This window comes from Crocodylus siamensis, chromosome 2 (assembly GCF_052110815.1).
Source record: "Crocodylus siamensis isolate JL-2025a chromosome 2, ASM5211081v1, whole genome shotgun sequence".
Classification (NCBI taxonomy): Eukaryota; Metazoa; Chordata; order Crocodylia; family Crocodylidae; genus Crocodylus; species Crocodylus siamensis.
Genome location: NC_143396.1, coordinates 183,647,993 through 183,662,736, shown reverse-complemented (window position 1 = coordinate 183,662,736; position 14,744 = coordinate 183,647,993). Strand labels below are relative to the sequence as shown.

The following is a 14,744-nucleotide window of genomic DNA, read 5'->3' as shown; positions in this document are numbered from 1 at the left end:
ACTGATTCACAGTCTCGCATTGTAGAAGAGAGCTTACTACCTAAGACTCTTCATTTCTTGAGCATGGATAGTGGGTGAAAAAGCATACAAATGGCAGCAAGGTGCAAGGGAAGAAAGAGCAGCCATTTTACAATCTAACTTTCTACTTAGATAGTAACTATGGTAAAATCAGGCACATGTAGACAACTCCACCTGTGGTTGCTGAAACCTCTCAACCCTAAGAGATTTATATTAAGGAGAAGTATGAAACAAGAGATACAGGTAAACTCATTTGTAACACCACAGCATTGACAGAACATGGCATACCTTGTGGAGGAAATCCTGGTGGTCTGTGCCCTGGGGGAGGTCTCATTCCATTCAACTGTCCGTTGCTTGGTCTTGTGATTAGATTTTTAGATGAAATTGTTTCTGATACAACAGTACACTTCGGTTTCGAAGTGACGCCTGAGCTGCTGCCTGGTCGCCCAGGTCCCACGCTTGAGCCACTGCCTGGCCTTCCTGGTCCAGTGCCCAGGCCACTGCCTGGTCGCCCATGTCCCATGCTTGAACCACTAGGCCTTCCAGACATTGCGCCTGAACTAATGCCTGGTCGCCCAGGTCCTGTGCTTGAACTGACACCTGGTTTTCCAAGTCCTACGCCTGAGCCACTGCCCGGTCTCCCAGGTCCTGTGCTTGAACCAACACCTGGCTTTCCAAGTCCTGTGCTTGAGCTGCTGCCTGGCCTTCCAGGTCCCATGCCAGCACTGCCACCAGACCGCCCAAGTCCCATGCTCAAACTGATGCTTGGATTGATGGCGACTGAACTACCACCTGATCGTGCAGGTCCCATACCTGAGCTACTGCTCGGACGCCCAGTTCCTCCAGATCCTGAACTGCTGCCTGGCCGCTTTGCACTAGAGCTGGCTTCATGCTGAGAAGGTGCTGCAACTCCTTGTTTTGTATGGGCAGAAGCAGATTTTTTCACACTAGGCTCTTTAGCTGGCAGCAGTTTCTGAGTCCCATTGGCAGTTGCTTTTGAGATGAATGCATGAGAGCCTGACCCAGATTTCCCTATTCCATTGACTGGAGGTTTACTATGGCTAAAACTAGATGAGCTTTTCAAAGATCCATTTTGTGCAGGTTTTGCTTTTTCCACTTGACTGTATTTAGAAGATGACGATGGCCTGGAGGGCTTTTCAGTAAATGCTGGTGCTCTGGATTTTTTATCTGAACAACTTACGGAAGAAAAACTGCCTTTTGAAGAGGAATGTTTATCTGCTGAAGCTTTGCTAAGTTTTGCATTCACAAGCTCTTTCTGAGAGCACACTTTTTTTGAAGAACCTGCTATATTCTTGATCTCTTTTTCAGGTTTCTTTTTTTCTTTCTGCATTTCCTCTTTTTTGTTTTTGCGTTCCAAAAATTCCCTCTCTCGCAATTCCTCTGCTGTCCTGGGCCGTTCTTCAATCTTTTTCACTACTTTTATTTCCACTGGTTCGTACTGTTTTTTCTCAGCCAGCCTGAGAAGATCAGTGAAGTTCATCGGGGCCGCTGAACTTTTGGGAGGGGCCTTTGGTTTTGCTGTAGCTTTGGATGGTTTCTCTTCATACTCCTCAGGTTCATGCTCAGATTCAGTTTGACTGTATTCAAACTGCTCAGTTTCGTCTCCTGTGGTATATTCTGCATCTGTCCCTCGGCTGACGTTTTCAGAAGTCCGCCTCTTTCTAGGCTTCTCCTCAATTGGGATGCCATTATAACCATAAAAGTTGTCCTTTGTTCTTGAAGCCATTGCTCTTGCTTTTCTGTCATGTTTCAGTTCAACCCGTTTAGCTAAGAGTTCTTCTTTCCTTTTTTTTTCCTCTCGCTCTGGAAAAAAGAAAAAAAAAATCAAAGGAGTTTTCCCATGATCATTTCTGAATTTTTGAGTTGATAAAGTGTGGGGGAGATGAATGTTACAGAGCACATGGCCAAAGTTCAGTCAACATACATGATGGCCTAAAAAAATCTAGGGCCAAAAGATTTAAAATCAGATTGGAATAAGTCACCATGTTTAATTTTTTTTAAGTAGTACAGCATAAGACTGATGTTATAGCCATGATGATCCAGAAATTATGTGAGGCAACAATTTCTTATGGTGTTATCTTGTATTTGACCAACTATGTAGCAGGAACAGATGGACAAGTTTTTGAAAGCAAGACATTCTTCCCTCAGGGAAAGGGAATGAGATCTAAAGAATAATGTCTGTTTAACCTTATCCTAACTATACAGTCAGTCCAATAAAAGATATCAGCCTAACAAATCCTTGCCTCTCAATTTTTTAAGGGCACAATTTCTAAAGATGGTTGACCTGACCACCTGTCGTTTTCAGACTCATAGTACAGTTTGTTCAACATTAAAACAGTTATCAAAACATCAGAATGGCTCCTTGTGATCTCTTCTGGTGAAAACTACTTAATACTAGACACTTTCCAAGCTGTGATGGTGAATACATAAGTAAAGCTGTGTAAATATTTGGATTCAAAAACAGGCCATCTGCCACCCTGATGATTACTGCTCTTCAGTCAGCTCTGACTCAGCACCAGTTGTGTATGGATATCCCAAAGAACGGAGACACACATGCTCATGTTATGTATATTGGGAGCCTGAATACGGTGAAAATGTCCCAAACAGTCAGTGAAAAAGTTTGCCTCCAACAGAGAACACATGAAACAACTTTAACAGGTACCTTTTTTCTTCTTTTCTTCTTCTTTCCGTCTGAGAAAAGCTTGTACTGCTGCAGACTCAACACCCCTGACTTTTGGAACCTTTTTAGGAGGGCCTACTGCCAAACTGTATCTTTTCTGCAAAGAGAAAAAAAAATATCCTAAGGAAAGTAAGGGCTTTGACTTGAATAGATGGTTTTTACTAATTGGAAAAACCATAATGAATGAGAAATGTAATAATAATGCTTATTGGGCTTTAAATATACGAATGCTGAACAACAGCAAATAGTATAGCAATGAATGTCAATGGAAGCTGAGAGCTCCTGGCACCAAATAGGATCATAACCTACGTGCAGAAGCCACTCTGGGCATAAAGAGCACAGGGAACCAGAAAAGAAAAAAAGGGAACAAAAGAGATGGCTGCAGAAAGCCTGGATGAACAAAGAAGGGGAAATGATTCAGAGAAGAGGATGAGATTGCAAAGAAGTTTAAAAGCAACACCAGGGGTTTTACAGAAACACCCAAAATAGACCCCTATAAAATCCACACTCCTAGACTAAGTAGTGGATAGGAGAACCATATGCCACATAGTTAGGCCATTCGCTTTTCCATAACAAAATAGTTTATAGGCTCTCAAGTCTTGCCTGAATAAAAATGGACCTAAAGTAACTTAAACTTACTTTCATTAGTTATTTTGAATGCAGATTTGTATGTGGATACTCATTTAATGTTAAGATTACTTCTGTTAAAAAACACCTAACAATCCAAATTACAAAATACGATATTCTTAATCCAAAAATCAGTGCCCACACACAGATTTGCATCTTCATACCTAATGTTCTGAAACAAAACATATATTGTTCTTTAGTTTTCATTTGATAAAGACTGTCACTAGCAGGCTGAGTTTTCAAGCAGTGAATGGTAGCTAAACAACAAGGAAGGAAGTTAGGAATCTTGAATTCTCTTCCCACAAATACAAAAAAGCCACTTTTAAAAAGTTAGAGAAGGAAACAGAGATCATCAGAGTGTCACAGGAAGCAGAAGGGTAGCACTTGTCTTTGATCAAGCAACATTATCAGACACTTATATTTAAGAAATTTTCCTGGCTAGCACCTAGCAGGGCTGTGTGAAACAGCACCATATTGCCATTTCGAAGGGACAGTGTTTCATTTCATCATTTTGTTTAGTTTCAAAGCACTGTTCCATTTCATTTCATCAAAGCTGTTTTGCTGTTTTGAAGTGTTTCACTGTTTCACCCATAAGCTATAATGGGGAATCATGAAAATGCCTGTAACTGTCATTTTTGGCCCAATTTGGATGAGAATTGCAGCGATGGTAGCCCCTTCTGAGGGCATGAAGCCTGCCAAGTTTCAAGGAGACAGGTGCACGGGTTTCTGGGAAACTATAACTCAAACTGCTGAAAAGCAAAATTCGTATCCTTTACCAGCAGCAGCCACTTGCTGTCATCCTGCACACAGATCTGGGGGCCTGCACCCCCCTGGGAGGGCTGTGGGGCTTTGCCAGACTCCTCCTGGGGGCAAGGGCCCCTGGATCTGCACGCGGGATGACAGCATGCTGCCACTGCTGGTGAGGCCAACGGCAGCACCAGGCTTCCTGGTGCTTGGCATGGGTTGCACCCAGTGCCAGTAACAGCTGGCAGTCGCAGCATGCTGTCACCCTGCACGCAGATGTAGGGCCCGCACTGAAGCAAGCCCAGCTTCGAAACTCAAAACATTTCAAAACTTTTGAAATGTTTTGAGCCCCCTTGTTTCATTTCAAAGCTCTTTTGAAGCCTTTTGTTTTGTTTTGATTTTGCTGTTTCAAGCTTGAAACACATTGAAGCAGCTTTGAAACAAACTACCCGGCAACATTTTACACAAACCCAGTATCTCCATAATTTTAAATTGGTTTGATTATAGCCTGCTATGTTTTATCTTCCATTTCTGATTTATTAAGACAGTAGCACAAGAATACAGACAGTCTGGGCACTTTATATAAAAAATATGAATGTATGTTAAAATAAATGTGTATTTTCTAAGATTCAAGGTTCAGAAGTTAATTTTTAATAACTGGTAGTTAAAAAAACAGTCAAGCTCTTTCAGGAATAGCAACTGTAAGACTCCTGTAGCATGTGTTTAAAAGTCTCCTTTTAGTGATTTCTGAAATGACTCAAGGGAAAAAAACGTCAAAAACCCTACCCAATCCAACTATACTTCACTAACAAAACTTGACATGCAGCATCATTACATTAAAAAGCTTCTATAACACAAGTGCACTTACTGATGGACATCTCTACACATAAAATGTTTCTTCACAACTAAGGCTCAACAACCCCTCCTTGAACAATTCTTACTCTCCACAATTTTACTGCACTTACATCTTAAATAGGTGGAACTAATCATTCAAGTACTATTTAAAAGGAATAAGGTATCTTTTAAAGTGGTTGGGGTCTTCTTTATTAAAAAGACAGGTATTTTTAATATGCTATGGATTTGAATCTAAGATGAACGCTCCCCTCCCCCCCCCAGAAAAAAAACCCTCAGCTTGGATTCAAGTACAAGGCAGAGGAGGGGGCAGGTGGCTGCTGCAGCTCTGACTCTGGCTGGGTCAGTGCCAGTCAGGCCCACAGCAGCTGCCTGTTCCCCCTTTCATCTGTCCCCAACCACTTGTGCTCTGTAGCTCTGCTGCTTAATGCCATTCCCTCCCACCTGGGTATAAAGAGCATGCAAACTCTTGCCCCTGCCCAGCCACTCCACAGCATCCCAGGGAAAGACATGCTACTGCCACATGCCTGGAGCTTGCATGTACTCTGTGTCCAAGAAGAAATGAAGCCAGAGCCACGCCTGACAGTAAGAAACAAGGGAGGAGGGGAGAACAGGTAGGTCACAGAGACTGCAGGGGGGCAAAGGATAAAGGGAGGAGGCAGAGGGGAAAAGTGGTGGGGCAACAAGTAGTGGGAGCTACCTGTCCCAATTCTGCTGCTTTCCCCACTGTGGGAGTGGAGGAGACAAATTGAAGATGACCCTCTGATAATTAGATTCCAAACATGGAAAACTATAACAAATTTATACACTCTTTGCATACACAGAACCTAATTATTGGGGAGTCATCTTAAATTTGGTTCTTTTGGATTCAGGTAAATACAATGGTTCAAAATTTGCATGTCTGAAAAATAATGTCCCCCAGGGAACCCCTCTAAAACTGGGTCCCGGACTGCACAGGGCTGTTCAGGGGATTTGACCTGGGATATGAGATATGTTAATGGACACTTTGGTTCAAATCCATCCCAGGACCTTAGCTGCTGCAAATACTACCATACAGCATTCTTCAGCAGCAAAATAATGACAGATTATTATTAATCAACCAAATCAATCACTATGATAGTCTAAGGCAGTGATTTTCAAATTCTCAAACAGGATGCTGTGGTTAGGTGGACAAACATGATTAAATCCAGAGATTTCAAACAGGAATCCATAATGTCAAAAACATGCTGACCTGATGCAGGCTTTTTGAGTTCATTGTAAAAGAATTGCTCTATTATTTTTTTTTGTCAAAAAAGAAGTGAAAACTAAGAGCTGGCATTATCTGAAGTGTGACTCAAGTCTAAAAAAAACTGAAAACCACAGGTCTAAGATAGAACTACTCACCTATTCTCAGAGGAGACCTTCCAGGAAAAGATTGAAGCCTACTAATGAGGGCTGTAGGGAATTATACACTGCTGCTACCTGTGCTGTGCCTGCTTTGTGGATAATTTTATTCACAGAGCTAGTCAGACATGTTTGACAATAATAAATGTAGTTTTAGAAAACAAAATTATCCAGTCTCAAAAATGATTTTAAAAAGCATGTATGTAGAAAATGAGATGTATTCTGATACGGCTTTTAACAAGACTGCAAAAGAAACTTTTTATTTTATTTTGCTAAAAGCTTCACACAGCAGGAACAAAATGCAGACTGGCCAATCACATTAGAGAGGCTTGTAAAGAAAATCGTGTTGGAGAAGCAGTTTTTAAGCTTAGTATTGTAAAGTGGCAAAGCACTCTGCTATCTGGTGAATGGGTTTGTAAAGCAGCTTTACAAGCACTCCTCCCTCAGCACTATTAGCATGGGACCTTGTGCAAGACTAAAGACGAATTTTCAAAATGAGTCTTTCCCATCAAGGAAGTCTTCTAAGATTCATTTCTATTTAATTTGAAACATGCAGCTACCAAATGCTCCCTAAACAAATTACAGGGTTTTAGCATATAATGAATCATTACTTCTGTTTCAACAAGTATTTTGCTTAACTCTGCTCACACACACCAGAAAATTAATAAGCAGGTTTATAAACTGAGTCTTATTTGGCTCGGCTGGGAGGTGGGGAGGGAGGGGGGGGAATCAAAATGAACTACATATATGGTGCACAAAACTGTTCCATAACCACCTATAATTGCTTTGTATGAAGGCTAGTCCAACAGCAGCTTCCTGGAAGAAACAGAAAAGATAAGCACAAACAGTCTACTCCTTACGTTATCAGTTTAGTAGCAGCTACACTAACCAGATACCCCATACAGTTATCTGAAAGTTGGTAAAATCAACAGAGAACAAAATGTGTTCTGCCTTTAAAGTCAAGTAGGTCACATTATTCTGGAACAGCATGCTTCTCAAACTGTAAACACTGATTATTTTTCAAGGTACCTCCCCACCACAGCTCCCTGGCTGAACGTTGCCAAAATGTGCAAAGCTAGCTTTGCTTGACTCAGAGTACAAGTAAGTGAGGCCCTGGGCCTCATCCCCAGGGCCCTGGAAATCTCTCTCCTCAATTGCATGTTGTGTACCTTAAAGAAATAAAAAGGAGTCTTCCCATCAGTGATCTCTACTATTTAGAGTTTTTCTCCCCCATCCTCCTCTGAGGATTCCTTTACATATAGAGGACCTTTATTATTACCCATTTCCACAAATCCTACCTCCATCCAACATACACTCAATCTACTATAAGAAAGCTTGAACTAGCTCCCTTGGAAGTTGACCAGTTGCGTGAAGTAGAAAGGATTTAACAAAGTGCTTTATATCTCTACTTGGTCAGGATAAATAACTCAACTAGTTAAGCACCCCATATAGTGTACAAAGCTAAAGAAAGCTGAAAAGAAACAGCAGATTTTTTTTTATGCTGAAAAAACTTTAATGTCTAAAAAGCAAAGTATCCATCTACTAGGGTGGATTTGGTAAATTTATAGCGTGGAAGAAATCAAACTTCACGTTGTGTTTTGGTATAGAATTAACAGACCCAGTCTGAGTTTATTGGAGCTCATACAAGCAATTGCAGGGAAAGATTCTAAGTAGAACTCCTCCCTTCTACAAGTTACCATACCTTTTTATACCTAAAACTGTGAGAATAGACACATAATTAAACAAAGCAACCTTGAATAACAGGAAGGGGTAGATCATTCGGTTGTCAAACGTAACAGTTGCTTGCTCAGCAACACATTTTGTTTTGAGAACTGTTATCACCTTGTTGATTTTAGGAAAGGGAAAAACATTTGTTCTCAAAGAACAGTAAAAGACATAATAAAGCAGAAGGGTTTTTCTTATCTTAGAATATTCTTAAACATACAGCATCCGCATCTTTTTCAATTCTTTTTTCTTCACTCTCTTTTTCTTAGTCAAGTTAGAGGCCTGGATACATTTATTTCTACAATAGCAATGTATCTGCCTTCAATACAGGAGATTTTAACATAAATATTAAACTGGCTCAGCCACCAGAAACTACATGCATCACTGTTGCAGCTGACAAACAGCTGCAAGAGGATTATGGCCAAAGTTTTATTCTTAAAATCACCTTCCTAACGCTTTTCTCTACAAAGAGCTGGCACTGGGTTCTCTGATTCATGAAGAACTTCTTTAGTGCTGATATTAAAGAGGAAGGAAGGTTAGGCTGAAAATTTCAGTTCTATAAATCTAGTGCACAATCCAATATCGATAAAAATGTTTTCACAACCTAAAAACACTACTTGAATCACCACCTGCACTACCAATTCTGAAAACCAAGACAGTGGCATTCAAAGAGCCAAAAATAGTCTATTGTAGCTGAAGACATATGAAATGCAAAACATGAACACAATAGATTAAAGAGTAGAAAGGTAAGCTTGAAAACTGACTTCAAGTGTTAACACAAGTTAATTATTCAAAGCAATTATAAACTATTCCAATAAATGTCTGAACCCCTCCCCCACATAATCAAAAAGCTATATTTAAAATTGAAAAGATGCAGAACAGGAAGTCAGGAATCACTGAAATCATCACATAAACTATTCATTAGCCTCCAAGTTGATATTTATCTGAAAGACTTCCTTTAACAAGGTCATAAATTACATTATGCAAAACTAACCCACCATACCCACTTGTCTGAAGAGTGTGTATTGCATATTGTCACAACATGTGAACCTGCTACAACTTTTAGGGAAAAATGTTTATTTATCCTACTCACAAAACATTTATCAATACCAAATTTCACTGTTCCCATCCTATCAGCCATTTTCCAGTGCTTGCCTGGGACTTTTACATAGAATTAAAGGCAGAGGGGAAAAAAAACCTGATGCAGAGAATTGAAGGCAGAGAAAGTCAGAGCCATGAACATTTTGGTCAGAACTTGATGAAGCCTGGAGTGCAAGTATCAAATAAAACTTGTGTCCAGAGAAAAAAGAAAAGCCTTCAATCCAGGCCAGCTCTTTATATTACATCATATGCTTGTTTCACAGAAGCTGTTATACCAGGACAGGTATTTCTAGGCATTGGTTTTTGTGGTTAGGTGGTTAGCTGCAGCCATGTGAAGTGACTCTCACAGACTGACTTTAGATAGAGGCCAGGTTTTGTTTTCACGTTAAATCATGTCCATTCCACCTATTTTTTAGGTAGCAGGTCTATAACAGCGGCATATATATGTCTGATTCACAATGAAGTACCCATCTCTTCAATCAGTGCTGATGTAAAGGAAACACTGTTTCAATTTTGGGTGGCCTCCATGCCATCAAGTACTATGTTGTTTCAAGTCACTAATTGCTGGAAGTTATAGAACCTTTGTAAGTCAAGACTGACACTTCATTACAAGCACGGGGAACTGATGTGAAAATATTTCAGCTTCTAATAAAGAGGTTCTTTATGGCAACAAAATACGGAGTTAGATAAAGGGCTTGGTTTTGTCAAGCTACTTTCAAGAGTATTTGTAAAATTACACTACAAGAACTTTAACATTTTAACAGCATCTTCTATCAAAAGATCTGAGTACTATACAAAATGTATCCGGCCATGTGGCATCCTTGTCAGGCATGGAAGTACCTTCCTTTCATAAACAGAAATGAAGAAACACATTAAGGGCTTAATCCTACCATCTGCTGATGTCAATGGTAAAAATTTCCCTTTGATCAGTCTGATGTATGACTAATGCACTTAGCAACTTGGACAATGTCACACTGGAAGTCTGCGCTGGATAAATACCAAAAAACCTTGCACAGCACTAAATATAACAGCCAGGTAGAAATGCAATCACAAATGCATGAAAATATGTAAACCACTCTTCTACAGTTGCTATAAAAGAATTTTAGCAACATCTAGCCAATAAGCTTGTTAGCCAAATTTATAAAAGAATGTTACATTTATTGGTAACATTAAGAAGGGCTCTTCTTTTTAAAATAATGCAAAGACCTTGTAAATGTCACATTCTCTGAATTAAACTGTTCAGTGGGCCACAAGTTGCATCATTCTATTATTTCTGAGCCTGCTTTTCCCTCGGGAGACAAACAAACAGATCTATTCTTACCAGTACATGATGAAACACAAGTATTTGTAACTATGCACTATTGACAATTGTTTAAATTAAGACAAGTATTTCTCTTTCAGTAATGAGAAATTTAATTAACTTCCAGAAACGTACTTTTCACCAAAGGGCTAATCCTTAATCCCCAAACTTGTCCTTAGGACAAAGATGTTATAAAACATATCTACTTAAAATCACAACATTTAAATTCTAACATACAGGAGGACTCAACCCCAGTTTTCATTCTGGGATTTCTGAATGAGTAGTTATGTCTTTCTTATTGGCATATTTGGGAGATTATTTTGAAAATAATGTTTTGGCATTACCATATTTTCCTTGCATATAACCCAAACCTCCCAAAACCAACTGAGAAACACTGGAGTGGGTATGATACATGACAAAAAGGGCTCCCACTGGTCTGGAAATCTGGTGGTGGGGGAGGCAAAGAAGTGGTAACAAACTACTGTGGCCATTAGCAATTAAACTGCCAATGCTCTGCCCCTCCTCCCCTGCCAAATTTCCAGACCCACAGAGAGCCCCCGTCCCCAACCACATGAGATCAAACTGTCACAAGGTTGGCCCACAGCTGGAGAACTGGGTTCAATCCAGCACGCCAGACACACTAGCTCCCTTCAGAGCCAGATGCCAGGTCAGACCTGAAACATCAAGCCAAGGACCTTGGGTCACATTAGGCCCAACTGCACAGCCCCTGCACCGCAGATTGGTCCCCATTGCTACTCCAAAGTAAGATACCCATTTGCTTCTTGACACCTTCCCAAAAAAGGGTGCATGTTATATTCAGCAGCATGTTATAAAAAGAAAACACAATATCTGCCTGCCTGAATCCCAAAGTTCCTACCCCTCCTTAATGACAGCCTTTAACATGACTTATGGTCCTGCTGAATAATAATTTGGAGCCATGCTGTGCCCATGTTAGGTGAGGTTGCAGTACCTTCTCTCTCAACTGATACATGGAACATGCCAGTCTGGAACTCAGAGGCTCTAGGTCAGTGGTTCTCAACCCTCTCGGACTTGAGGCATGTGCCTCAGAAAATGCCTACATTAAATCTCTTATTTAACTATGGAAAAAGTGGCAGAGTAATTCTTCTGTGGCGAAGAAATCAAAAAGACTGTAATAGGCTAGAATCTTCTTACACTATGGATTCCCATTGGAAAGCTGTGGGTCTATATTGTGAATCATATAGGCGTTTGGCACACCTAACAGTGTTAATATCATGCAAGGCCCTTAAAAGCATCTCACACCACCCTGGTGGAAAACCACCGCTCAAGATTCTATTGGGTCAGTCCCCAATCCCATATACAAGGGGACTGGTGAGGAGTGAGACTGAAAGGCTTTAAAAGTTTGGAAAAATCAGTGAACACTCAAAGGAAGGGAAAGGCTGAACTATAGACTTTATTTCAGAGCAAGAACTATACTGAGAACATTGAAGTAGCACGGTTAAAGACACCAAAGCCAAAGAACACTTATGGGTATAGTCCTACTCTATTTATAAACCTTTAGAGCAGGCACAACTGAACAGTTTAACTGCACAATCACATTATTTCTGAAACAAAACTTTTTGCCTGCAATTCAGACACAGCTGTGTACACAGCATTCTTCATTATCATAAGATGGATGGTTTTGTGTTTTAAGGAAATAAGTCCATTAACAAAGGAGCTAAACTGTCTGCAAATCTGTGGTCTCTACATGGACCAAATTTTGCTCATTAGTCTGTATTTTTTGTTCAGCAGGAACAGTCCACCTAAACATGGCTTACTGCAAGCTTTTCATAAAAAAGATTTAATATACTCTGCTAAACACAGATCCCACCAAAATGTAGTCCCAAGCATTTCAAATCAGCAGTCACTGGTGGTCTCTCTTATGTTCATCTTCCACAATTCATATGAAATGCACTGCTCCCTAGCAGATGTAAGCCACCTAAAAGACAGCACAGAAGTGTTCCTTACACAGGAAAATATGACCTAGTCAGTAAGCTGATATTACATTGCTTAACTGACATCAGTGCAGAAAAATCAAGGCTGTTTCAGTTTAGGGACATCTAAACTGTTTTTTTCACTCCTCAACTAAAGTCACACAAGTAAATCCTGTTAATCCAGATACCTTTAAAGACAGGTTTAAAACTGCTTGGCAGGAGTAGGACTGCAGCCCCAAATTAGTGCTCATCTCTGCCATGGAAGCGGGCAGCTGTTCCAACAATGTCACACTATACCAGTGGGGGCAAACCTTTCTGGCAGGCATGCCACAAATTGGTCCTGCAACCTCCTCAAATGCTACCCCAATCCCTTTCCCTTCTCCAATCTGCTGCTCAGCTTTCTGCTCCCTGACCTAGCTGCTGCTCTGCTTTCTGCCGTGTACTCCCTGCCTGATCTGATGCTCTGCCTTATGCTCCATGTCCTCTCCCCACTCTGCCACGTGCCACACAGAAGCTGACCACACTACTTGTGGCACCTGTGCTGCAGGTTGGCCACCTCTGTGCTACACAATCATTTAGGACAGAAAGAAAGCAGTCTTCCATTGCAACTGTAGAGTGTAATAAGGCAACCAGAACTTAATCATAAAACTACTGCAAACTGCAAACAGGTCCATTATTGACTGACTATTTAGTAAACATATTTTCTATAAAAGAGAGCCACATCTGAAGCAGGTATTTGCTTAGGTATTCTTTTTTCCATTTCAAGGGAGGGGTGCTCTTTCAGAGTAAAATGAAAAAAAAACAGAAAATGAATTGTGCTCTTGATGAGATTTTTAAAATCGGCTGTAAACCGACGAACAACACGTGTCTACCATATGGCTGGCCACAGAGGGTATCACTTTACAAAAATATGACTGAAACTCTAGTGGACTGCTTTCTTTGCACTGTGCTCTAGAAAAGACACCGAACATGATGCTGCCTTTCCAAATAATGCCCAGAACAAGATAGAGGGTGCTTTACCTTAAGTCAGAGCACTAATCAATATTAACATTTAACTAGTTCAATGTAGTTGGAGAGAGACCCTCATCTGCATAGGGTTTACAACCTGCTAGCATCTGATAAAGCAACCCTGGGCTTGGGAAAGCTTATGCATCTAACTTGGTTAGAGTACAAGGTGCACTGTGTCTGACTTGAGACTAACTACTTCTTTTTACTAATCTCTAAACACAAGCAGAGGAAGGGGTAGTGACAGAGCCATTAATGCCCAGTGATCCCTGCTCTGCCAGCTCAAAATGAAGTTCCTAAAAGATTTCCACGCCCCCCCCCCGAGAGTTCTGAGGTCCCAAATTACTCAGTGCTGGGCGTATCACTGCCTTCAGTCTCCTCCAGACAGACTGATCCTACAAAAAGTCCAGCCTGAGTCACCCTGATGAGCAGGTCAGAAAAAGCAGATTGCCAGGGACAGCTTCAAGTGAGTGAGTTGAGCTGCCAACACCCAGCGAGGACCCCAGGGGCACCTGGAAGATTCCCCCCCCCCCACTGCCATCCTGGAGTAAGGCACCATGAAACATTAAGCACACAAGACTGGGAAACCTGAGACAGAAGGAAGGAAGGAAGCCCATTTACAGGACACGTTGGATGCTGAATGGGGAAGACAGCCAGCCCTTACCCCCTGAGCAAGCGAAGTGCTACAGACAACTCCCATGTAGCTCATCCTCCCTCAAAGGAAGGAGATTTGGAGAGCTCTGGGGAGTTACCCCCCCACCACTCCCATCCGATAGGGGAGGAGAGGTTGGGCTCCTGCACGAGTGTCCAACGGGCGCCAAGGCCACGCGGGGCCCCCGGTGTGGGAGCAGGGCGGGGATGGTCGTCCCCCCCCACTCACTTCCCCCCCCGGGCGGGCGCTCACCGGCGGGGCGCTGCCCCCCTGCTGCTCTGAGGCCACCAGCAGCACGTCCCGGAAGTCCATGCTGGTCCCGGCCGGGGGGGGCGGCCGCGCTGCGGGAAGCACTGGGCCGTCGCCGCCACCTCCGCCGCTTCAACGAGCTCCCCCCACCCCCCCCCCGGCGCAGGCAGCTCCAGCTGCAGGAACCCCAGTCTCGTCCACCCGCCCCGCCCCCTCCGCCGCGGTCACTTCCGGCCTCTCTCTCCCCCGCCTCCACGCCGAGGTTTTATATGACCTCGTCTACGTCACCGCCGGGCATGCATCATTTCCGCCCGCAGAACGTGCGGGAGATGTGGTGTCACGTGATGCGAGGTCCTTCCTTCTGTATGTGCGGCGCCGCTGGGTCCTTGCTCTATCCTTTTTCTCCGCGGGTTAGTGCTGCTGGCTCCCCTTCCT

At 42.2% G+C, this 14,744-nt stretch overlaps 1 protein-coding gene across 1 annotated transcript in view; it reads right to left on the bottom strand.

Moving 5' to 3' along the window:
• The window catches only part of SPTY2D1 (SPT2 chromatin protein domain containing 1), a 28,031-nt gene extending 13,522 nt beyond the window's left edge, over positions 1-14,509 (bottom strand). Inside the window, exons 1-3 of the mRNA XM_090032540.1 lie at positions 14,313-14,509; positions 2,702-2,816; positions 307-1,842 (exon numbers count right to left, since the gene is read on the bottom strand). Coding sequence (XP_089888666.1) covers positions 307-1,842; positions 2,702-2,816; positions 14,313-14,372 — 1,711 coding nt within the window. The 5' untranslated portion in view covers positions 14,373-14,509. The remainder of the gene's footprint in view (positions 1-306; positions 1,843-2,701; positions 2,817-14,312) is intronic.
• Positions 14,510-14,744: the final 235 nt, after the last annotated feature.